A 25,975-nucleotide genomic window follows, 5' to 3' on the forward strand; every position below is an offset into this window, starting at 1 on the left:
ATTCATTAAAAGTAATAATGGTATAAAAAAAAGATATGATTAGGTACAAATGTCCGTGTTCCTTTTGTTTGTTTGTTTGTTTGTTTGTTTTTTAAAAGGCAGAACATATTTAGAAGCTCGTGAAACTACTTCAAAACCCAAACAGGGATTTCTGGACTTAGACAAGCTTTAAATAATATAATCATATAAGCTTCTGTTTAAGAATAGTAAATCTAAAATAGTCTATCTAAATTCAAACTGTATTCTTGCATGAAATGTTAGGCTCAAGTAAAGTACTGTCTATCAAAATATACTGCACATGGTGGATCCTTGATAAATATTTGATGACTGTTGAAATAAATTAAGGTATACAAAGTGCAAAGTCCCTAAAAGAATTTTTAACACTGAGGATAGGAATGGAAAGCTAAGTAAGGCTCGTATTAAAATTTCATGTTTAATGAAATCACAGCACAATGTTTTTTCTTAAAAATTCAGATCTTTCTAGTACATGATCTAAAAATCTTTATGTTATATAGTAGACTTATTCTGAAAGATGTGTCAAAGAACCTTATATGCAAAGCCAAAATCTAATCTGGCTAATTATAGAAAGCTATATTCAAATTTAATAACGGCAGCCATTTTAAACAGGCATTTGTTCAACTACATCTACAGAAAAACAAAAGCAACATACCTTACTAAACTAGAAAGTTAATCTGGATTGGTAATAAAAGTTTGCTAGAACTGAGTTGCATAAAATGTCTTAAGAATTCCCGACTATAGCATTAACATTAGGGCTTATCTGAATGTCCTAGAGACATCATTAGTATTAACATTTACTGAACTTGACTCTATACCACTGAGAATAAAGTAATTTAGTTTGGGAACATTTTATGACTACTATGTTTATATAGACCCCAATGACAGGCAAACTCTCCCAAATAGGTTAGAGCACTAAATTCTAAACCTACCTGACTACCTCCCTCTAAGCTGTATGAAGAAATTTCTTTGTGACTTAAAACTAAGAAGAAAAGAGTAACGTACTAGGATTATAAATCTAAAGCTGGAAGGCACAAAATTAGTAACACTTTTTCCTTAACTTGAAATATCTGATCTGAGTATAATGCCACTTGGGCAACCATTACTCAGTACTCACTGTATACACAGTACTGTGCTGGTCCAGATTAACATAATAGCAGGAAAGGCATCAATGTAATTTCCACATTTTATGTTTCTTCAGGCAGAGTGCCTATACTAACCTGCCTTCATAAGCACTGTCAAAACATACCATCACTGCACATGAAACAGCCCGAAAATTTAAAGTGTTCAAAGTAAAACAAACAAAAAACTGCACAGCAGTAAAAGTGAAGTCCAAATTAAGCCAACAAATAGCACTCACGTTGATGCCCAACCCATCAAAGGGTTTTCCCATCGCTCTCTGGTATCAAACTCCATCTTCCATTTCTTTGTGTTGTTGACTCCAGACTGCATGTTATTGCGAGTAGGAACAAAAATCTGAACTTTTCTAGTTTTGATATGTTCCTCTGGAACACCAGTCACTGTAGTAATATCCTAAAAAGAAACAAACAATTAAACATGTTTCAAACAGACTGTATACCCACAAATGTGCTTTTATAGTTCTCTTTCTTGACACTAATCTATTCACATTTCTTTATTTGTATACTGGTTTTCTACATCTTTATGGTTATTTAATTTCTCAGATAGATATGAAAGATAAGACATTCAACAAATCTCTTTATGAAAATGGTAGGGTCTTCCTGTTGTACTGAGACATCTCCTTTAATTCTCCCCACACTGTTAGTTTTACTGGCCAAAACTAAATCCTGCCGAAGCTTTTACAATAGTTGTTAAACTAAAAAACATACCAACTTAACAAAGGAGTGATATTAATTTTTAGAGTATCTTGCTGGAAGAAGGCTCTCTCTTCGTCAACTGGTATCAGGAGAAAATGAAAACAACAGTTCTTCAGCTTGGAGATAATGAAAATATTAAGTAAACTTTAAGTAGGAAAAAACACAATAGCAACAAACCCTATAATCAGTGTCTCACTATGGAGAACAATTAATTTCCTTTACAGGAAGGACTGAAACCATTAAAAAAATAAAACTAATTAAAACTCAATATGGTATTTTCATCTGCCTATGTTGACATCTTCTAAGATAAGGATGAATCAAATCTAATCTCTCCTCCAAAGCTAAGGGGGTGAAATTTTATAATTTTCCCAGCTCTGAATGCTAAATATTAAGGTTGAACTTTCTCGACCATTCCTCCCTCCCCAACCCCCTTACATCTCTGGTCGATAACAAAATGTTAAGGCGGTGTATATCCAGAGAGATGGTAATCTGCGTTAAATTCATTTAACAAACCTAAGCAATACTGACATGACACACAATAACTGGATAAACATATTTAATAAAACATTTCAGCACTTCTGTCCCTATTTAATAATAGTAAAAGATTTTAGTCTCTGAAAAGTAATAAGCATTGCTTCCAAATCATTCCCAGAAATGAAGCAAGTCTTAATTCACATTTCACTTAATAAAGTAAGCTTTGAACAGCTATTTAAGATGACCAGAGTGGGGGTAGGGGTAAACATGAAATACCTATAGAATAACTATAAAATTAAAGATTATGTTTTGCAAATAATAAGCCTCTGTACAGAACTAAGTTCTTCAACTCTTGTAAGTAATATATAATACTTTTTCATAAAAAACAACCTCAATAAATTTATGTTTTGGCCCAATAAATAAAAACTGACCAAACTTTTTTGGTTTTAAATAAAAGTAGTCGTTTATGGTCAATATATGTTTAGCAATGCTAACAATGAAAGAAATCATACTATCATTCAAAGCTACAACATATATAGGGAAAAGATTGACAGGTATGTCTGACTATACTGATCTAATACACTCACAAGATTAAAAAGCAATACACTTCAAAGTTTTTTATTTTAGTTGGCAATAAATGTTATGCTTAACACAATACTTTTCCACCTGTACCAATGATGAGGTGTGGTTTCTCTGTCACAGCTTGTCTGTTTATAGAAACTATCAAACGATACACATATATTTACACAAATATGCAGTCCAAGTATGTGCCTACATTATAAAAAAGAAAAGCAAACAACCGTTGCATGGTATCTGAAATAAAAGTGAAGATGTTTAATTGTCCCATATTGCAATGACAAAAATTAAGGGTAAGACCCAGAATCCTAAAATGTAAAACTATTACTCTATTATTATGATTTTTAAAATATGAGGACTAACTCCAAGAAAATGAATTCTAGATATCACAAGATTAGACGCTGAATCTAGTTTTAGAAAGAGATACTTCTCCGTATTCTAGGTACAGAAATGTATGAGTATATTTAACATTAAGTTAGTTTTTTCCCTTGATTTTTGCTGAATTACAATTTAACATGAATTATGACAAAAACCTCCTGAAATTAAGAAAATTACTTATTGTTTCAATTAGATAGTAAATAGCTAGATTATGTTGCTAATCTCTTTATATTTTTGACTTTTAAGTGCTTAAGTTTCCATGCCTTCTGGGAATATGACAATTATTTATTGATATCTTCCCCAATTTAAAGTTGGCACTTGAACAGACGATTCTTAGGACAATAAGTTTCTGGATTTTGAAGCCCAAGTTGTCCTGACATAGAGTCACTGTTTTTGCTTGCAGTAGACATGTAAGGTACTGTAGCATAGCTGAGCTGTTGCCAAAGATAGAGAATAAAAAAGCTTGGCATCTATCACATACTTGACACCTAAAGGGCACAGAAGCTCTAAAATTCCTATTCCCTGTAGGCGCACTCTTAGTCTAGACAAACTGATTTCTCACACTTTTAAAATGCATTACAACACTCTATTGTGATCATTTCATCCACACAGCTTCAGCTAGTGACAGAAGAACCTGTCCTTTAAGCGACATTTCAATGGCCTAAAGCTCCCGCTCTAAGATGCTATTAAAACAATATAATACTTGAAAAGAACTATGCTGCACTAAGTTGAACTCTGTACTCTGTCCTCAATGCTTTGCTTTGAGTCCAAGTTCTCAATGAGCTACCTGTGAACCAATTTTCAAAAACAAAATGTCTGAAAGCCATTTTAGGTTATAAGTATGACCTTAATTTTTTTTTTTAATAAGCTTCTTGATTTTTGCTCTTGCATTAAAAATCAGTTTAAAAGTTGGAGAATCACCTGCTAATAATGATTTATTGGGTTTTGGAAAAATCTAATAGAGCAGAAATACCTTGAATTCAACAAAGATTTGAAACTTTACCAATCTGAATGAACTGGACACTTGGGTATAGATTAAATAAATTAATACATTTTCTGACAACTAATGAATATGGTTAAGGTAAACTGGGACTTCAAATTTCACCTGAAAAAAGTTTGAATTAATTTCCTCTGTAAACTAAATAGCCAATTTTTTACTTGACATGTAGAAAATGGCAATCTATGCAATTATAACAAATAATGACATTATCCTACCAAAGTAAAAAAAAACCCAAAACAGACAACCCTTTTCTAAATATTTAAAATGTGAATGATGTATATGATATATGACTCACTTATACTACTATAGAAGATGGAAACATCTGAAAAAGATAGAGTTCCAAAACTGTAATATATTCTACTCCTACAGATGTAGGCCACAGAGGAAAACCCAATTGCAGTTCATGAACTCAACATTACCAGAATCTGGATTTGACTTTGACAGGATGTGTACGTCATTCTTCTGCAATATAGCTCACACCTACAGCATCATCTCTACCTTATCTTAAAAAATTTTAAAAGAGGTGGCAGCTGGTGGGTCTACCATTTTTTTCCCTGGAGGAACAAATAATTCACCAAATAGAAAAACTAAGAGAAAATAATAAGAAATGATGTGCTGATTCAAGTAAATCACATTTTTCTTCCAAATATCAGGGGGCCAAAATCTTTTTTACTCTTATTAAATATTAGCTTTTCATATAAAAACTATATGATTCGGTTATCAGCTATTCAGACCATTTATCTTGTGTGAATTCAACTTTTTTTTAAACAAAGGAAGCAGTGAACAAGCAATGGGAAGTTGGTGTCAAAATGCAGAAAAACCTCCCAGCAAGCTTCTTGCAACCACCCAGGATTTAGAGTCTTGCTGGCTGCTCTCTTTTCAATACCAGAATTTCACACGTTTCAATGACCATTATGACTTCAAAGAATCAAATTTTCATCATTGTCCGTCATCTGCCGGTTGATTTGTATAAAGGGGTTCTTCTGCATGCACTCTAAACAAAAGGCTCCCAACTTTCGTGGCGATATATCAAGTTTAAAAGTTCTGTTTGTGACAGTTGTGTCTGTGGTAAATTAGGGTAACAGTGAAGGAGTGCAGCTGCTCTGCAGGAACCTCCTTTTTGGCATCATTTCACTTAAATAAAAACTGAATAATTAGCTTCTGCCTTTATTAAACCACAAAAATGCCACTGGCCTTAGTAATTACTTCCGGTTGCCCCACCCACTTAACCTTAAGAGTTTACATTTGTCATAAAGGAGAAATAAATAGAAGTTTTTGCAGTTTAAATGAATTTAACATGGACCTCTCAGTATACTCTCCAAAGCCATAATTTTTACCAGGCCTTGGTAATAAGTTGAAATTGCATGAGAATTTTTTTTTGGGGGGGATATAGTTATCATGGAACATTATAAAACTAAAAACAACTATAACACACAAGAATTTGGTTAGTTGAGATGAAATTATAAACTGTCAGTTACAAAATAATACCTTTGAATTTATATTCAATTAGAGTTAATAAACTTGATTTTTTCTATTAAGATTCATGACATAACAGGTAACATTTATATAGTGCTTTAAGGTTTGCAAATAAGATTACACATGATATATCATTTGAGACTAACAATCATCCTGTGAGATAGGTAGTATTAGTATTCCCATTTTACAGATGTAGAAACTGAGGCTTAGAGACATTAAGTAACTAGCCCAGGGTCACACACCGATCAAATATCTAAGGCAGGATTCAAATACAGGTCTTCTGGACTCAAGTCCAAGATTCTATCTACTGTGCCACCAGGCTTCATCATCATCATTATCATCACTATGATTTTAAAAGACAAGTTCTAAGGAAATGCAAGGTGAACATAATTTTCATGTTCAATATGGACATTTAGGAATTCATTAAGTGATAATGATTGAGGATAATTCATATCTTGAATTTTAGAGTTGTAAGGAGGCAGGTGGTGCAGTGGATTGAGCGCTGGGCCTGCAGTGAGGAAGATTCATCTTACTGAGTTCAAATCTGGTCTCAGCTGTGTGACCCTAGACAAATCACTTAATCCTGATTGCCTCAGTTTCCTCATCTATAAAATGAGCTGGAGAAGGAAATGGCAAACCACTCTGGTATCTCTGGCAAGAAAACCCCAAATGGGGTCACAAAGAGTCAGACTACAAAAAACCAACTGAACAACAAGGAGGTAGATAGTATTAACATACCTTTTCCTCTTGAAGAGCTCAAAGCATTTTACAATTATCACTGAGTACAGTATTCTAGAGGCAAAAAAATATAAAATGAGTTTGGGATGGGTCAAGATGACCAATTATTTAAGTGACACCCTGAATATAGGAGGTAGACCAACTAATATGACTGGATCCTTGAAGGTAAAGTTCATTTCCCCGAGGCTTACAGAGATTAAGTGACTTGCCCAGGGTCATACAAGTAGTGGTAAAGATGTGATTTAAACACAGGTCATCTGCTTGCAAAATTCAAAGCTATCTATGTGACAACTATGGATAGTAATCACCCTGGGCAAGTTTTCCTTAAAGCCAAGGAAATAGGATAAAATTTCTAAGGTGCCAGAGTACAAATAAGCAATCTTGAGGTTAAGTTGAAAATTAAAAAACTAAATAGTACTATACTTAGAAATTCTACTATATCAAAATTAATTTGACTACCAAAACTTCCTCTCTTTTGTTATGAAATCCTTCAATTTAGGAAAACATTATTGATAAAGGGCTCTACAAACAAAAGAAACTATCCAGATAGCTACTGCTTAACCATGCAGTAGATCTTCAATACTCTTATGTTTAGGGGGATAAAAGAGGAAATTTTAGGAAAAATTTCCCTGTTCTATAAAATGTTAAAATATTCTGGCCAAACTCCTTTCAGATCCTTGAAGACAGAGGTGTTGTATGGTAGGCACTCAGCAAATCCTTATTAAATGAACCTCTGTTTGCCAATCCAAGGCATCTGAGTGGTATACTTAAGAACCTCTAGTGTAATCTTGGTCCCACAGAAGAAAATGAAGCATACTTTGCTTTCTAAACAGAGAGGCAAAGAATTGGGCAGAATGGGTCATATACTTTCAGTTGTTCACTGTATAGGCTGTCTACTTAACTGTTTGTTACAAGGGAGGGTTCAATTCCAAAGTAAGGGGTATGTGTGTGTGTGTGTGTGTGTGTGTGAAAGACTATATCCATAAAAGACTGAAATAAAAAGTAATGATAAATTTTTAATCAAGAAAAAAGAACCTATAACATTCATAGATTTAAGGGAAAGAAGGTAAAAACTATCACGGAAATTATGATATTTTAAAAATACCTATCTAATTATGATCAATTGTTCTTTCACTGTTAAGTATCAGAGCTTTGACCTCACACAAAAGATATTTTGATGGCAAGTCATATGATCTAGAGACATCACATGCCACATAAGAGAACCAAATACAGCCCCAAACACTATTACTCGCTTGATCCTTCCATTTCCAACAACTACCATCCTGTATGTCTTCCGCCCTTGGTAGCTACACTCTTTGAAAAAGCTATCTTTACCTTTTCTCCTCTCATTCTCTTCTTAATCCCTCACAATCTGATTTCTGACCTTATCATTCCACCAAAACTGCTCTCTCATAAGTTACTAATGATTTCTTAGTTTTCAAATCCAATCCTCATTCTCCTTGATCATTCTGCAACCTTTGACACTGCTGGTCACTCTCTCCTCAATATTCTCTTTTCTCTGGATTTTGGTACTAATATGACTTCATTGTCCATTATGCCTTTTAGCAAGATGTGGTTTCCTTCCTTTTCTCTTTTAATTAGGTCTATTTTTGCTTTTGCTTTGTCTGAGATCATTATTGCTACTCCTGTCTTTTTTTTTTTTTACTTCAACTGAAGCATAATAGATTCTGCTCCAGCCCTTTATTTTAACTCTGTGTGTATCTGTGTTTCAAGTATGTTTCTTCTAAACAATATATTGTTGGATTCTGGTTTCTATTCCACTCTGCTATCTACTTCCATTTTATGGAGGAATTCATCTCATTCACATCCATAGTTATGATTAGTAACTATACATTTCCCTCCATCCTATTTTCTTCTATTTATCTTTCTCTCTTTATCCTCTGCCTCCTCTAAAGTCTGTTTTGCTTCTAACCAATGCCTTCTTTTTCTGACTTATTTTTTATCTGCCCCCCTTCCCTCCTACTTTTACTCCCCTTCTTCTATTTCCCTGTTGGGTAAGATAAATTTCTATACCCAAGTGAGTGTATGTTTTTCCCTCTTTGAAACAATTTAGATAGAGTGAGGTTCAAGTGTTGCTCCCCTCCCCCACCATTTTTCTCCTCTACTATAAAAACTCTTTCTTGCACATCTTTCTATGGGGAATAATTTTCCCCATTCTTCTTCTCCAGGACATCCCTCTTTCTTCCCCATCCATTTTTCTTATATCACCCCAACATAATCAACTCATTTCCATTCCTTCTATGTAGAATCCTTTTAAATGCTCTAATAATGATAAAATTCTTAGAAGTTACACGTGTCAGTTTCCCATACAGGAATGTAAACAGTTTAACCTTATTAAGTTCCTTATTTCTCTTTCATGTTAAACTTTTCATGCTTCTTTTTAGTCTTGCATTTGAAAATCAAAAATTTCTGTTCAGATCTGGCCTTTTCATCAGGAATGCTTAAAAGTCCTCTACTGCATTAAATACTCTTCCCCCCCTTTTTTCCCCTTGAAGAATTATATTGTTTTGCTGAGTAAATTATTCTTGGTTGTAATCCCAGCTCATTTGCCTTCTGGAATATCATATTCCAGGTACTTGGCTCCTTTAACGTGGGAGCGGCTAAATCTTGTATGATCTTGACAGTGGCTCCATGGTATTTGAATGGTTTCTTTCTGGCTGCTTGAAATATTTTCTCTTTGACTTGAAAACTCTGGAATTTGGATATAATACTCCTGGGAGTTTTTATTTTGGGATAATTTTTTGGTGATGATCAATGGATTGTTTCAATTTCTATTTTACCTCTGGTTCTAGGATACTGAGGCAGTTTTCCTTGGTGATTTCTTGAAATATAATGTCTAGGCTTTTTCTTTGATCATGGCTTTTAAGCAGTCCAACAATTCTTAAATTATCACTCCTTGATCTATTTTTACAGGTCAATGATTTTTCCAATGATCTTTTCTTTCATTTTTTTCATTCTTTCAACTTTTGTTCGATTGTTTCTTGATGTCTCATGGAGCCATTAGCTGCCAGTTGTCCAGTGCTAATTTTTAAGGAATTCCTTTCTTCAGTGAGATTTTGTACCCCTTTTTCATATGGCCAATTCCGTTTTTTGAAAAGTTATTTGCTTCAGTATTTTTGTACCAAGCTATTGTCTTTTCACTATTTTCTTCCCTCTTCATTTCTTTACCCATTCTTTCCTCTATCACTCTTATTTATTTATTTTTTTGGTGAGGCAATTGGGGTTAAGGGACTTGCCCAGAGTCACAGCTAAGAAGTGTTATATGTCTGGGGCCGAATTTGAACTCAGGCTCTCCTGACTCCAGGCCTAGTGCTCTATCCACTGCACCACCTAGCTACCCCCCTCTCTTATTTAATTTTGAAAATAAGTTTTTAGCTTTTCTAAAAATACTTGTTGGGCCAATTCAAATTTTTTTCTTTGAGGCTTTGCTTATACCTGCTTCTATTTGCTGTCTTCTTTATATTAAAGTTGGGATCTGCTCCTGCTGTGGGGAACGGAAAGGGGTACTGTCCCAAGCTTCAGGCTTTTTTGCACTGCTATTTTCCAAGTTAGTTCTGGAAAATCCTCCTTTCTGCCTTTGAACTGTGATGCTGAAGTGGGTAGTGGCAAGATGCCAAATAGCATCTGGTCCCGCATCCAGTGCTAAGACAGGGGTCCCCTCTAATTGCTTTCTGACCAGTGATGAGATCTCCTTAGCATTTCTGGCTTGAGAGTGCCTGAACCTGCTGGTGCTTTTGTCCTTATCACTTGTCCCACTGCTGGCATTGTATCCATGTGGACTACTGGCCAGCCTCTACCCCTGTATCACAAATCTCTACTGTTGATTTCTTAAGTTGCCTTGAACTGAAAGAACATTTCACCCTTACCTTTTGTTGGCTCTGCCACTCCAGAATTCAGTTTGAGGTACTATGCTGATGATTCTCAAATTTATCTTTTCTGCCCCAATCTCTCTGCTGATCTCCAATCTCACATGTCCATCTGCTTTTCAGACATCTCAAACTGGATGTCTAGTAAACATCTCGAACTCCATGTCCAAAACAGAACTCATCTTTCCCCTAAACCCTTCCCTCCTCCAACCTTCCCTATTATTCTCTTTCTTGCCAAATCCAATGGCCTCTTTTCAATCCTCACTCTCCTTGACCTCTCTGCAAACTGACATTATTGGTCAATCTCTTCTCCTTGATCCTCTCTTCTTTCTAGGGACACCATTCTCTTCAGATTTTCCTCCTAAGTATATGGCTCAATGTCAGGGGGCAATACCATCCTCCCTGTTCCTCAGGCTTACAACCTAGGAGTCATCCTGGATTCCTCACTATCTCTCACTTTTACAACATCTCTCAAATACATCCCCTATTCTCTCCTGACATAGGCCATACTCTAGTGAAGGCCCTCATCATCTCATGCCTTGATTATTGTAATAACCTTCTGGTGTGTCTGCTTGCTACATGTCTCTCCCCATTCCAATCCATCCTCCATTCAGTCACTGAAGTGATTTTCCTAAAATGCAAGTCTGATCATATCAACTCCCCTACTCTATAATCTCCAGGGGCTTCTTATTGCCTCCAGGAGAAAATACAAAATGTTCTATGTGGCATTTGAAGCCCTTTATAACCCAGCCCCCCTTTTACCTTTCCAGTCCTCTTACACCTTACTTGCTGAAATGTACTCTTCAATCCAGTGACACTGGCTTCCCAGCTATTTCACTGGCTTCCAAGCCACAAATAAGAAATTCCATTTCTTGGCTCAAGGGCACTATCTCTGGCTGTCCCCCAAGTCTAGAGAACTCTCCCTCTCCCACTCTCACTACTAACCTCTCTGGCTTCCTTAAAGTTCCAACTACAATCCCACCTTCTACAGGAAGCCTTCCCCAACCCCTCTTAATTCCAGTGTTTTCCCTGTTAACTATTTCCTATTTATCCTGTATGTAGCTTGCTTTGTATATATTTCTTTGTTAGGTTATCTCATCCATTAGACTGTAAGCTCCTTGAGGGAAAGGACTCTTTTTTGCTTCCTTTTGTATACTCAAGAGTTTAGTACAGTGCCTGGTCAAAGTACATACTTAAAATGTTTATTGATCGATTCTCACAATATAATATACATTAAACAAAAATAACACCATTCATTCTTGTATTTTTATTTCTTACATTATCCTATCCCAACTGAAAGCAAAAAGCATGCCTTCTAGGGACAAAGCTTAAAATGTACATTCAATATAGAAATTCAAATCCCACTAGCATAGTCACAGCTTTCTAACACTTTTTAAGATGAACTACTAGCTCATCGCTGGTGTTAGTTTGAAGCATGATTTTCAGGTTAGCACCTTCCAGCAATGTTATACTGCTGGAATGAGTTTAGAATGTTTAATCCAAGTATTTAAACCACAAACATTTCTTTTACTGAACTCATCTTATTTTGACTAACCTTCCTTTCACCTTATACATACATGATTGATGGTGCCAGTTGAGGGATCATAAAACTAACTTTAATACCAGATACCATTCCAATGAATGATTTATGCAGTAGAAATCACCTCTTATTAACAAAGAGATGTGGCACCAATACAAAATGTTTCAGGTAGATGCCTACTTTCTTTCCAAAGTTCTTTCTTTTTTTAGTGTTCTTTCAGTTATTCTGATTATACTGGAAAAGGATTTTCAGGTGCTGATTTTTCTTCTACATTTTACTGATTTTGATCACCAACAACTAAGAAGGGATGCTAATATCCTTTTAGCTAAAGATGATGTGTCCCAACTTTGGCAATATTAGTAGCAATAACATTGAGTGAGGTAGGATGGTGCTGGGGATGCAGGTACATGCATAATGAATTAGAGGTATGCACTAAAAGAACCTGAACCTATAGCTTCCTGAATTAGCATAAGGCATAATTTAGAAAGCAAATCTGTTATTAAAATGTTACAATGTATTCTAGAGTCCAGTAGAAATTATAGGTTACTCATTGTTTTGAATTATCTATATCATAGATTCCCTTATGAGGATGTGACTATATGTCATGAGAAATGACCAATGCATTGTAGCATATAAGAGGTACTCAACAAATGTTTGTTGAATGAAAGAATGACTGAACAATGAACTGTTGTTAGTATTATTGCTATTTTGTGGACTGAACCCAGGTTTCTTGACATTATGTCTAGGACACAAGCTCCTATGACATGATTTGACCTTGGCATGTCTCAATTAGTCAGACTGTGCTATGATAACATTCTACTCTACTGTGATGAAAGGAAGGAAAATTTATAATAGGGGGAACAGGGAATTAGAAATATTCATTTAAGTAACCTTATTTACTTAACAGTAAGGTCACTCTACAGAAGCCTTAAAAGAGCTTCGACAATGCTTCCTGTTAGCATGGCAATGACCACAAGTTCTTAAAGAGCATGTCAGCATATTACCAAGGTAGGGCCCATTGAGAGACTTATATTTGTATCTAAGGACCAGGCTGTCTACGTTCTGACAGACACATCACCAGAATGTTTGCCACAAGGTGGTATAACTTTTTTGAGTACAGCAGCTAATAAAAACTGATTTAAAAAGTATAGAAAATGTTCAATCTACGTGGGTAGAAGCAAGATCAACACCTGCCTTAAAGGCTTTAATGTATATAGGTAAATGAAAGTATATTTTGGAATTACATAAGTAAAAAAGAGAGACAGTGTGACGTGGATAAAGGGTCATCCTTAGAATCATGACATCCTAGGTTTGAGACTTGCCTTTAACAACCACAGGCAATTTGCATGGATGAAAAGAGTTTCCAGTGAGATTCTTCTACACTAATGAAATCATGAACAAAACCAACAATAAAAAGATTAAAATACCATAACAGAGATATTTTGTACATTGGTGGTTAGGTGGCACAATGTATGATAGCGCATTGGCTGGGCCTGAAGTCAGGAAGGCTTGAGTTTAAATCCAGACTCAGAAACTTGTGTAACCCTGGTCAAGTCACTTAATATCTGTTTTCCTCAGTTTCTATATCTGTAAAATGGTGATAACAATAGCACCTACTCAGGGCTGTTGTAAATGAGATAATAATTATAAAGTACTTAGCACAGTGCCTGGCACAGAGTAAATGCTACATAAATGTTAGCTGTAATTAGTAGTATTAGGAAATAATTCAATGTCTTCAATGTAGATATTCCCCCCAGTGGTAGAAATATTAACCCATGCAAATCATCTTATCCTATGTGACTTGTCTATGTCTTTAGGTAAATACTCTAAAGGAGGTCAATTCATTATATTGGGGAACCTGGTTAGTCTTTTGACATTAAATGGGTATACCAACGAAGATATGAAAGATATCTATTGGGGCAGCTAGGTGGCACAATTGATAGATAGAGCACTGGCCTTGGATTCAGGAGGACCTGAGTTCAAATCTGGCCTCAGACACATAACATTTACTAGCTGTGTGACCCTGGGCAAGTCACTTAACCCCATTGCCTAGCCGAAAAAAAAAAAAGATATCTATTATCCCTACTATCTACTATCCCTATTTCCTATATGACCATACCACCTCCTTCTCTCTCATAAGCTTCCTCTTTGATTTTTTTTTACATCATTTAAAAAATATATTTCACACTTTCATAAAATACTACAGCTTATTTATGCCCATCATATATCTCTCCATTGCCTTCTGGATGACCTAAATTTTTGATTCCTCAGAGATTGCAGTATTCCACAATTTGCAGTCATATAGCATCACTGTGAAAAATATTAATATTTGAAAGGCTGGTATTTGCTTCAGAGAGAAAACTAAAAGCACTGTACATTTCCCCAAATGCAAACAAAGCCATTTTTTCCCTCCTAGTTAATTTTTGGTCCAGGTCATTGTCTTTCTGTAGGATCTAACACATACTTACTGATGAACCATTTCTATGGATCATCTACTTATCTGTATATATCAGACACTAGACAGGAAAAACTCTTTATCCATTTGGTTTTTGTTATATGGTCAAACTCTTTTGAATAATTATGGATCTTATTTAGGAGGTTTGAAAATGTTCCAGGGTTCAATGCAATCAGCAAAATAATATCTGCAAATAGATACCCAACATTTATAAGGAATCCTCTTATTTTGGGATTTTGTAGTAAATGACTTCCATGACAGTAACAAACACCTTTTATGAATGTACATATTGTTTTATGCTTTGCCTGATGTTAATAAGATGATCAAACTTATCTGTTATTTCACGTATCAAGGAATTTTACAAAATATTAATGTGCGTTGAAGGCAAGCATTTAAGGTAACATAATTTAGTTCTACCAAATCATTTTTTAAAAAATAACCAACAAATAAGCATGGGGGAAAGTGGGGAAAAGGGATTTGTATTCTCTGTACCTTTCAATTATTCTGTGTGACTGTAAAGATATGGTCTCTTATAGAATACCATCAATGAGACCCTCAATATGTTTGTAAATTTTCCCAATTTTGTAGAGATGAGAATATATGCTCATTGGATGATGATAAGTTCTATGATTTCTTTTTCTAATTATCTGATATCTTCTCCTCTTTCAGGTATCTTAAGTTTTGATCCTTCAATGCCCTAAAACTTTATCATTTCCAGAAGAGAACTCCTCTACACATATTGGTTTTGATCCAATTGCACATTCCACCTTAATTTCTGTTAATGCCATTTCAATTGTGTATACCATATTTCAGGGATTATGTTAAAATCTAAATGTGGTGGCTCCTTCACCCCGATGAAGAAAATTAGTTATTTGAAGAACACTAAAAAGAACTTTTTCACTAATGTCTGTTTATTGTCCTTCCAGTTTCATTAAAAAAATTCTTGGGATCTGATGACTTAATTGGGTCTCAAGGCAAATCTTACATCAACTTGATTTCCTTCCATCACTTCTCAATGTTTTATAAAGCAATACCATTCATAAAATTTTTTAAGTGAATTTATGTTTTAAATCAGTGTTGCCTTTGGCTACCATATTTCTCTGCTTTGTAAGAATATGGGGTTTACTAACTGAGGCAGTTTTTAGGCTGTTCTGGGCTCCTCACTGTGGCAATTGCTTTACATGGATTAAACCTCCATAGTCTAAACACTTTATTTGTTTTCATTTGTGGCACCAAGAGTTCATTTAAATAGGTCAAATAAGAATTGCTTCATGTGTATGCCACATCACATTCTTATTCCTTCTTCTAATTTACTACTGAATTACATTTTTGCTTTCACAAGTTGGCTACTGGATTCTATACATATTGCTGTCTATCATTGAAAATGACTATTAAATTGGTAACCAATTATTTCTTGTCCTTTAAGATAGAGTTAATTATGTTTTTTGGTGATGTTATTTGGCACTTACCATATATTGAATGCATTCTTATTCTCTTCCTGAAAAATGTATTAATGATATATAACGGGACATTCCCTATTATTATGCCATATGCCACAATGGGGGCATAATGGAACTTTCCTCATCACAGAGTTACTTGTACTAAAGAAATCAAAGGTCCAGTGCCTACTGCCACTACATTCTTAACAGGTGCTGTAGAGCCACACTATTATTTATTATTTAAATTCTCTTTATCATAGACAAAAAATTTGATAGCATAATGCCCAGGATACTAGATTTGTAGCCAAAAGACCTGATTCCAGGGGATTAGCAGTAAAGAAACCTTCTCAACTCCTAGAGGAAATAATGGACTCAAAAAGCAGAATGAGACACTTTTTTCTAATATCACCATTGTAGGAATTTGTTTTGTTTGACTGTGTATATTTGTTACAAGAGCTTTGTTTAGGAGAAGAAAATAAGTGCTTGTTAATTGAAAAAAATGTAGAAAATGACTCTTGGGTCTTCATTTTGCCTTGTAACAGCTATGTGCTAATGAATAGATCATTTAATCTTAGTATGGAGTTTCATCACCCATAAAATGGGGGAAGTGATACTCTACCTATACCTCCCAAGGTTATAACCAGTAACTTATAAGTTAAAAGGTCTGTAAAACATGAGCTATGATTGAATAATCTGACATAAACATACTACAAAAATCAGTGTCAGTATTTCTGAGGACAAAATTTGTGGCATGTAGGGTCTAATACGAAATAATTTCTTTAATATTTTGGGGTTTTTTCCAATTTTATATAAAAACAATTTTTAACACTTAGGTTTTGTTTTGTATTCCAAAGTCCTTCCCTCCCTTACTTCCCACTTCACTGAAAGAGCAAGCAATCTGAAATTGGTTACACACGTACAGTCATACAAAACATATTACCATATTAGTCATACTGTGAAAGAAAACAGACAAAAACCCCACACAAGAAAAATAAAGTAAAAAAAAAAGTATGCTTCAATCTGCATCCTAAATCTATTAGTTCTTTTTTTTTTTAGAAATAGATAGTATTCATCATCATAAGTCCTTCAGAATTGTCTTAGACCATTGTTTCGCTAACTCATTCTAAGTCATTCACAGCTGATCATTATACAATATTAACGTTACTGGGTACAGTATTCTCCTGGTTCTGCTTACTGCATTTCATATCAGTTCATCTAAGTATTTCCAGGCTTTTCTGAAATCATCCTGCTTGTCATTTCTTATAGAATATTTGTGAGTTCATCCCTTCACAATCATATCCCACAACGTGTTCAGCCATTCCCCAATGAGGAATTTCCAATTCTCTGTCACCACGAAAGGAGTGTTATAAATATTTTTATACAAATAAGTCCTTTTTCCTTTTTCTTTGATCACTTTGGGATACAGAGCTGGTCATGATAGTTTTATGGTTCTTTGGGCATTGTTCCAATTTGCTATCCAGAATGGTTGCTAGATCAGTTCACAACTCAACCAACAATGAATAAGTGTCCTAATTTTCCCACATACCCTATAACATTTGTCATTTTCCTTTTCTGTCATATTAGTCAGTCTGATACGTGTGAGGTAGTACCACAGAGTTGTTTTAATTTGCATTTCTCTAATCAATAGTAATTTAGAGCATTTTTTCACTTCATTATAGATAGCTTTGATTTATTTGAAAATTGCCTATTTATATCCTTCGACCATTTATCAATTGGGGATGAATTGCATTCTTATGAATTTGACTCAGTTCTCCATATATCTGAGAAATGAGGCCTTTATCAGAGAAACTTGTAAAAATTTTTTTCCAGTTTCTTGCTTTCCTTCTAATCTTGACTGCATTGGTTTTCTTTGTGCAAAACCCTTTTAATTTAATGTAATCAAAATTATCCATTTTATACGCTGAAATGCTAATTCTTTTTTGGTTATAAATTCTTCCCTTATCCATAGATATGACAGGTAAACTATTCCATGCCCCCTTAATTTGCTTATGTTATCACCCTTTATGTCTAAATCATGTAATCCACTCTGCCATCTGCTTCCATTCTAGAGGTGAGTTCATCCCATTCACATTCAGTTACGATTACTAACTGTATATTTCCCTCCATTCTATGCTTTCATTCTCTGTCTGTCTCTGTCTCTCTCTTTCACATTGCCCTCCTCAGAAGTGTATTTTGCTTCTGATCACTCTCTCTTTTATGAGCCCCTCCTTTCTCTTATTTCCCTCTCCTCCTACTTCCCTATAGGATAAAATAAACCTCTATACCCAACTGGGTGTATATGTTATTCCTTCTTTGAGAAAATTCTGATGAGAGTAAGGTTCAAGCATTGCCCTGCCATCTTCTCTCGCTGTTAATAGCTCTTTCTCACCTCTTTTACGTGAGATAATTTACCCCCATTATACTTCTCCCTTCCTGCTTCTCCCAGTGCATCCCTCTTTCTCATCTGCTTAATTCCATTTTTTTGGATATTATCACATCATAGTCAACCTGTACCCTCTGAATATGTATCTTCTAACTGCCCTAATAGTGATAAAGTTCTTAGGAGTAACAAGTATCACCTTCTCATGTGGGAATGTAAACAGTTTAACTTTACTGAAGCCCTTATGATTTCTCTTTCCTGTTTAATATGCTTCTCTTGAGTCTTGTATTTAAAACTCAAATTTTCTATTCAGCTCTGGTCTTTTCATCAGGAAAGTTTGAAAGTTTTCTATTTCGTTAAACATCCATTTTTTCCCCCTGAACAATTATATTCAGTTTGTTAGGTAGGTGATTCTTGGTTGTAATCCAAGCTCCTTTGCCCTCTGGAATATCATATTCCAAGCCTCAGATCCCTTAATGTAGAAGCTGCTAAATCTTATGTTCTCCTGACTGTGGCTCCACAATATATGAATTGTTTCTTTCCATCTGCTTGCAATATTTTCTTCTTGACCTGGGAGCTCTGTAATTTGGCAAAAATATTCCTGGGAGATTTTACTTTGGATTCTCTTTCAGGAGGTGAACAGTGGATACTTTCAATTTCTACTGTACCCTCTTGTTCTACCAGGGCAGTTTTCCTTGATAATTCTTGAAAGATGAAATCTAGGCTTTCAATTTTTTAATCATGTCTTTTACATACTTCAATAATTCTTAAATTATCTTTCCTTGATCTATTTTCCAGGTAAGTTGTTTTTCCATTGAGCTATCTCACATTTTCTTCCACTTTAAAAATTTTTTTAATTTTAATTTTTGTTGTTTCTTGATGTCACATGGAGTCATTAGGTTCTACTTGCCCAATTCTCCTCTCTAAGAAGTTCTTTTCTTCCTTGAATTGTTTACCTTCTTTTTCCATTTCGCTATTTCTGCTTTTTAATCTCTTCAGTGGATGTTTGTGCCTCTTTTACCATTTGGCCTGTATTTCAAGGTGTTATTTTCTTCAGATTTTTTTTTGTGTGCCTCCTTTAAAAAGCTGTTGACTTTTTTTCCCCATGGTTTTCTTGCATCACTTTCATTTCTTTTTCCAATTTTTCTTTTACCTCTTCTAGTTGATTTTTAAAACCTTTTTTGAGCTCTTCCAGGAATTCTTTTTGGGCATGACAACAATTCATATTTTTCCTTGAGGCTTTGAATGTAGCTGTTGTAACACTGCTGTTTCTTTCTAAGTTTGTGTTTTGATCTTTCCTGTCACCACAGTAACTTTACACAGCCAGGTTTTATTTTTTGTTTGTTTGTTGATTGTTGTTGTTGCCCAGCCTATTTCTTGACTTTTAACTTTATGTTAAAATTGGGCTCTGCTCCTAAGGTGGGGAAACTGTACCAAACTTCAGTTTTTTCATGCTGGTATTTTCAGAGCTACTTCTGGGGGTTTTGTGTTCAATAAGTTTTTGTTTCTTCCAAGGTGGTATGAACTAAGGAAAGGTATGGTTCCTGCTCTCCTATCCTGTGCTCTAGTCTATGAATGACCACACGGACTCTTTTCTATCCTGGAACTCTCTCTCCTGCTAGTGCTCCTCCTTAACCTAGGACTGTGACCTAGAACTGCTATGGTTAATGCAACAGTCTTGCTCTCAGGGCTAGCAAAGGATCCCCTGTAATATCCTTGTGACTTGTTGTCCAACCCCCTTATCATCTATAGGGCTGAGAGCTCCTGAAGCTATTGCTACCAATTTAGTCACCCCTAAGTTCTGCTGCTAGCTTGCAGGGACACAGCCTGTGCTGGTGCAGCTCAGCCTGGAGTGTTCTCCACTCTCAATCCAGTGAGACAGACCTTTACTACAGACCTTCTAAGTTATCTTGGGCTGGTAAATTGTTTCACTCCATCCTTTTGTTGGTTCTGCTGCTTCAGAATTCGTTTTGAGGCATTTTTTATGCATTGTTTGGAGGAGAATTTGGGACAGCTCAGGCAAGTCGTTCCCTTTACTCCACCATCTTGGCTCTACCACCCAAAATAATTTCTGTAATAGTAATCAGAGGTGAAAGAAAATACCCATAAGCTTCCTCAAAGTAAGAAAGGTACATAAGCTGAAACCATTCCCAAATATAAGAAACTTTGGATCTAGAGCACAGTAAGAAGCTCTTGGGTCCAAATAGATCCTACTGATTTTAATCAATAAATACTTACTATGCATCAACTAAAAAAAACCCCACTATGTGTAGAAGAAATTAGAAGTCTGTATTATGGCCCTTGTCCTTGAACTCACAAGGATAGAATATTATGAGAGTATAAACACTATGCTTTGTTAATGTACCCTAGGATCCTATGGGGGTTTTGGGGGCTCTAAGTTAATGGTATACTACTATAATTAAAAAAGGTAGTGGGGTCCTAGGCTGCATTGACAGAAGTGTAGTGTGCAGTATCTGTGAAATTATAATAGCACTGTAATCTATGTCATGAAATACTATGTTCAGTTCTGCATGCAACATTTTAGGAAGAAAATGGACACACTGGAATATAGCCAGGAAGATAAAGAGACCTGAAACAATGCCATACGAACACTGGTTGAAGGAAATAATGATTTTTTTTTTGAAGCAAAGGTAGTCAAAAAGTTTTATCTTTTTTTTAGCCAAACTTCTCATAGCTTCCCAATAGAGTAAAATTTCTCACATGCTACTCTTGCTCCCTGGAGGGTACCATTTATGGTATCATTTATGCTCAATGTTTGTGACATTCCAACATTTCACTTTACTCTTTAAGTCCTAGATAGTGCAGATATTATAAATTGGGCTATATGAGGGCCAGTTAAAGGGATTAAGGATATTAAACTTAGAAAAGAAATATCTAGAAGAAACATAATTGATTCTTCTATTTGAAGAACTGTCACATGGAAGAAGGATCAGGCTTCTCTGCAGTTCTCCAAAGGACAGAATTAAAGGTAAAGGATAAAAGTTGAAGACAGGAAGATTTTTGATTAGAAAAGGGAAAGGAAAAACTTCCTAACAATTAGAGCTATCTGCCATGAGAGATGATGAATTAGCTCAATCAATGGGGATCTTTATTTCTTGTGGATGGATTATCGTTTCTTGTGAAGGCAAAAGAGGGAATTGATACAGTGGGTATGGGTTGGACTGATGGTCTCTGAGGTTCCTTTCAACTGAATATTTACATAATTCTGCAATCTAACTAGGAAAAGCAAAGGTCTGAAAAAAAGTTAATATGAAAGGTTAATAATGAAAAAGTTAATATAATAAGTTAAACAACATGTTAAATGTTAAAGTCATACATGAATTAAATGAATGGTACTCTGATATAATAAGTGCTCTGATTTTAGAAATGGAGAAGTCACAGTGGGTTCATAAGACTTTATGAATGAAGAATGTTTGAGGTTGGTCTTGAAGAACATAGAAGTTGTCCTATAATTTCTTTAGATATATATTACAACTACATTCTTGGCAAGGTACACTTTAACCATTTAATCTACTGGAAGTTTCTACAAATTGATACTTCCACATCTCTATGGTGTATTAATGACTAATATGCAAAATAAAAACCCTAAAAATCTGCAAAATCTAAAAATAACCTCTAATTTAAAAAAATTTACATTTATTGTAGCTTTACTGTTAAGAATATTTTATTATGTATTAATTGATTGAAAATTAATTGTGAATAGAGTATAAGCCCCTTCAATTCAATTAAGCAGAATTTACTAAATGCCTAATTGTATACAAAGCACTGTGGTAGGTTCTGAAGATACAAAGATAAAATAAGACAGCCTTCTCCTTCATGAAGCTTATGTTCTAAATGGGTGGGATAATAAATGCATAAAAATAACTGATATAAGCCGTGATTAGTACTAAGGAGAGAGCTAAAATGTAAAGGTAAATTTTAAGAGGAAGTGTTACTTTTATCTGGAAGGATCAGAGGTTTCATGTATGAGGTAGCACCTAAGTTGAACCTGGAAGCTCAACTTCTTCCAATGGAAAGAAATGGGAGAAGGAATGGAATCCACTATAGGAAGAGGGACAACATGAACAGGCATGAAGATGGGAAAGGGCAAGCTAAGAATAAGGGATAGTAAACAGTAAAAGGGGTTTATGGTATAATAAAGGGAGTTATGAGATAAGACTTGACAGTTAAGTTGGAGATGGCAGAATTTGGCAGGCCTTGTATACTAGGTCAAGGAGTGTATACTTTATTCAATTACTACTGAACTAATATACTTTATTCAATTACTACTACATTCAACTACTGAAAGTTTCTGAGCAAATAAGCGAAGTAATCTGAGCAGGACATCAGGAAAATTACTTGTACAGAACTGATCTACCTCATTCTTGTGGCTAAATTGCATAGTGAGTGAACAGCAAAACAGTTCTTACTAAGAAACTATTTTGGTTAGTAGAGAATCCCACTTGCTTACCAGTCTAATAACAAGAGTTTCTTGTATAGACAATTCTGCTTTCAAAATCTTTCAGAACATTTTCCCAGAACAGCTCCCTAGAATTGATCCCTCTTTCTAAGGCACAGGACACAGAATAGGAAAATCGTTAAAACTGCCCAGGCATTTTGTTTTGTTTTTAAACAGAGCCCAGATGATATTAAAACACATGTGAAAAGACTTCAGAAATAGTTCCTCAGAGGAACATAGGTCAGAAGCTCTGCTGAACTGGGCAGTGTGACATAGTGGAAAGATAGAATAATTTAGAGTTTAAAATTCTAGCTTTGTTTCTCGGGTCTAATACTTACCTGTGACCACTGGCCTTTAACCTCTCTGAACCACAGTTGCCTCATCTATAAATGTGATAATACTTGTCTTATCTACCTCACAGCATTCTTGAAAGGAAGGTATTTAATATATCTTAAAGTGTTAAAAAAATGCAAGTCATTATTATTAGTAACTTTTTTTTTTATTACTAATAACACTTTGATGGGTCTGTGATTTCATTGAGGCAACTCAGTGCCACTGTGGATCAAGGACTGGGCCTGAGGTTAGGAAGATCTGAGTTCAAATCCAGCCTCTGACAACTTCCAAGCTGTGTGACCCTGGGCAAGTCACTCAACCTTTCTGCCTCAGTTACCTCAACTGTAAAATGGGAATAACAACAGCACATACCTCAAAGGGTTGTTACAAGGACCAAATGAGAAAAAATTTGTAAAGGATTTAGTACAGTGCCTGGCACACAGTAGGTGCTATGTAAATGTATCTTCCCTTCCCTTCACTGGGGCAGGTGTGCTCTCCATTGAAACAGAGTGCAACTCCACCACATTTTCTCCTTCTGTTAGATTCTAATTCATGTTCATACATAAATCCTTCATAGATGATCAATACGACGTGATGGAAATGTTCCTCTGATTCTTTTAATATTTCAAGGGTAACAAAAATTGTAGAAGGAATAATAATGGTACTTTTAAGTTTACAAAGTGCTTTGCATACACGAACAAATTTGATCCAATGTGTAAGCATTAAAGATATTCTATTTTAAAGAAGAAACTGAGGCTCAGAAAGGCTAAATGACTTGTCTGTAGTCACAAAGTTGGTAAACATTAGAGATCGTATCTGAACCAAGAACTCTGATCCCAAATTCAATGTTCCTTCCACCACACTATAATGCCTCCTTGGGTTGTCCATCACTATCCTATATAATCCTCATTATCACTATTTCACCAAAGGGCAATGTGATACAGTAGACCCATTGGTCATATAGGACATAAAAGGCCAACTCATAAGAAGTCAGTACTCCTGTGACTTGACAGATATCCAGTTACTATAACCACAGTAAACATACCCTGCAGATAAGATGTACTAACACAGGGAGAAAAAAGCTATCTACCTTGTCTACCCGAATTGGCCCTATGTCCTTGCTGAGCATTCTTTCCATGCTACGGCTAAGTAAAACTTCTCTTGTTAAATGTTACATGGTCTAACAATGTCTTATTTTATTGATGCAACCAAACTGGACTGAATCAAGGCCAGGCTACAACACACTTTCTGATTTCAATCATAGTAGAATGACAAAAAGGATATAATTCAGTTTCTTTAACAGTGTGTCAGTCAGTGGTCACTGGACAACAATCAACAATTAAAGTTTATAAAAGTTTAATATTATAAAGTTTATAATGTAAGAGCTATGTCATGTTCTTCTCTCCTTTCTGCCAGTCAGTTAATAAACATTTATTACGTGCCTACTATATATAAGGCATTGTGCTAAGATTAAGCACTGTCTTAATGCAAAGGTAAAGGTAAAGAAAGGTAAAAGACAGCTCCTGCTCTCAAGAAGTTCTCTGTCCAATGAGGAAGACAACATGCAACAACTATGGATAAACTAGAAATAATCAATAGAAGGCACTGGAATTTAGGGAGATACTAGGAAAAACTTACTGTAAAAGGTGGGATTGTAGATGGGACTTTGAAGGAGGCCAGAGAAGGCAGGTGGCATAGATGAGGAGGGGGAAAATCACTGAAAAATGTCCAGAGTGAGGGATCTAATGTGTTATGACAGGAACAATAAGGAAGCCAATGTTACCAGATGGCAGAGTACACAAGAGGAGTGTAAATATAAGAGGAGATTTGAAAGGTGGTGGTTGGAAAGCAGGTTAGGAAAGATTTTGAACATCAAACAGAAGATTTTACATTTGATCCTGGAGGTGACAGGGAACTGCTAGAGTTTATTGAATCAGATCCTGTCTCCAATGTTTACCAACTCTGTGACCACAGACAAGTCATTTAACTTCTCGGAGCCTCAATTTCTTCTTTAAAATGAGAATAAGAATATCTTTACACATTTTATCAAATTTGGTCATGTATTCAAAGCACTTTGTAAACCGGAAAGTACCGTTACTACTTCAACTCCCACTACTACAACTTTTGTTACCCTTGAAATATTAAAAGAACCAGAGGAATATTTCCATCACATATTACTGATCCTCTATGAATTTTCACTTCGGGAAGATCACTTTGATAAGTGGGGAGAGATGTGGTCAGGCAGACCAAACAGCAGCCTACTGCAATAGTCCAGGCATGAGGAAATGAGAGCCTGCACCAGAGTATTGGCAGTATTAAAGGAGAGAAGGGGTCATAGATGAGAGATATTATGAAGGTAGAATTAATAATACTTGACAAAAGATTGAACATAGGGGTATGAGAGAGAGTAACTAGTTGAGGATAAGGCCTAGGTAACCAGGAAGATGAGAATACTCTCAATAGTAATATTTTTTTGTTCCTCAGCTAGTCACTATATTCATACCCCTATATTTAATCTTCTGTCAAAAAACTGCATTAAGCCAGCAATACTGAAAGTATCTAGCAAATAGGTACAAGTAAAGAGTACGCTATAACCATATTAAGTATTTGGAAGAAGGATGTAAGAAAAAATTTTTAAAATAGTCTCTCCCTTCAAAGCTTTTACATTTTAAATGTGAAAGCAGAACTCTAGTTCAAAACCTTTAGGAAATACCTGAAAGTAACATTCAAACAAATGCTGATGAATGCAGTACAAACTGAGTATCTGAGTGCAGAGAAGAGAATTTGTGTGAATTTATTCCAGGAAAACTTCTAAAAATGTTTCACTAACATGTTAAAAACAAACACTGATAACATTTTCAGTGCCTCTCCCATTGCAACAAAGTGGTAATAAGCAAAATCAAAAGGCACAATGACTATGCCTGACAACATATGTTTCATCCTATACCCAGAGACCATCACTTTGGTACTGGACAAGTGGTATATTCCAT

General features: G+C 35.2%; 1 protein-coding gene across 1 annotated transcript in view; it reads right to left on the minus strand.

Moving 5' to 3' along the window:
• NDUFS4 (NADH:ubiquinone oxidoreductase subunit S4) overlaps positions 1-25,975 on the minus strand; it is a 116,952-nt gene that overhangs the window by 40,363 nt on the left and 50,614 nt on the right. The window contains exon 5 of the mRNA XM_020997997.1: positions 1,376-1,548. Coding sequence (XP_020853656.1) covers positions 1,376-1,548 — 173 coding nt within the window. The remainder of the gene's footprint in view (positions 1-1,375; positions 1,549-25,975) is intronic.

This window comes from Phascolarctos cinereus, unplaced genomic scaffold (assembly GCF_003287225.1).
Source record: "Phascolarctos cinereus isolate Bilbo 61053 unplaced genomic scaffold, phaCin_HiC Scaffold_4;HRSCAF=312, whole genome shotgun sequence".
Lineage (NCBI taxonomy): Eukaryota > Metazoa > Chordata > Mammalia > Diprotodontia > Phascolarctidae > Phascolarctos > Phascolarctos cinereus.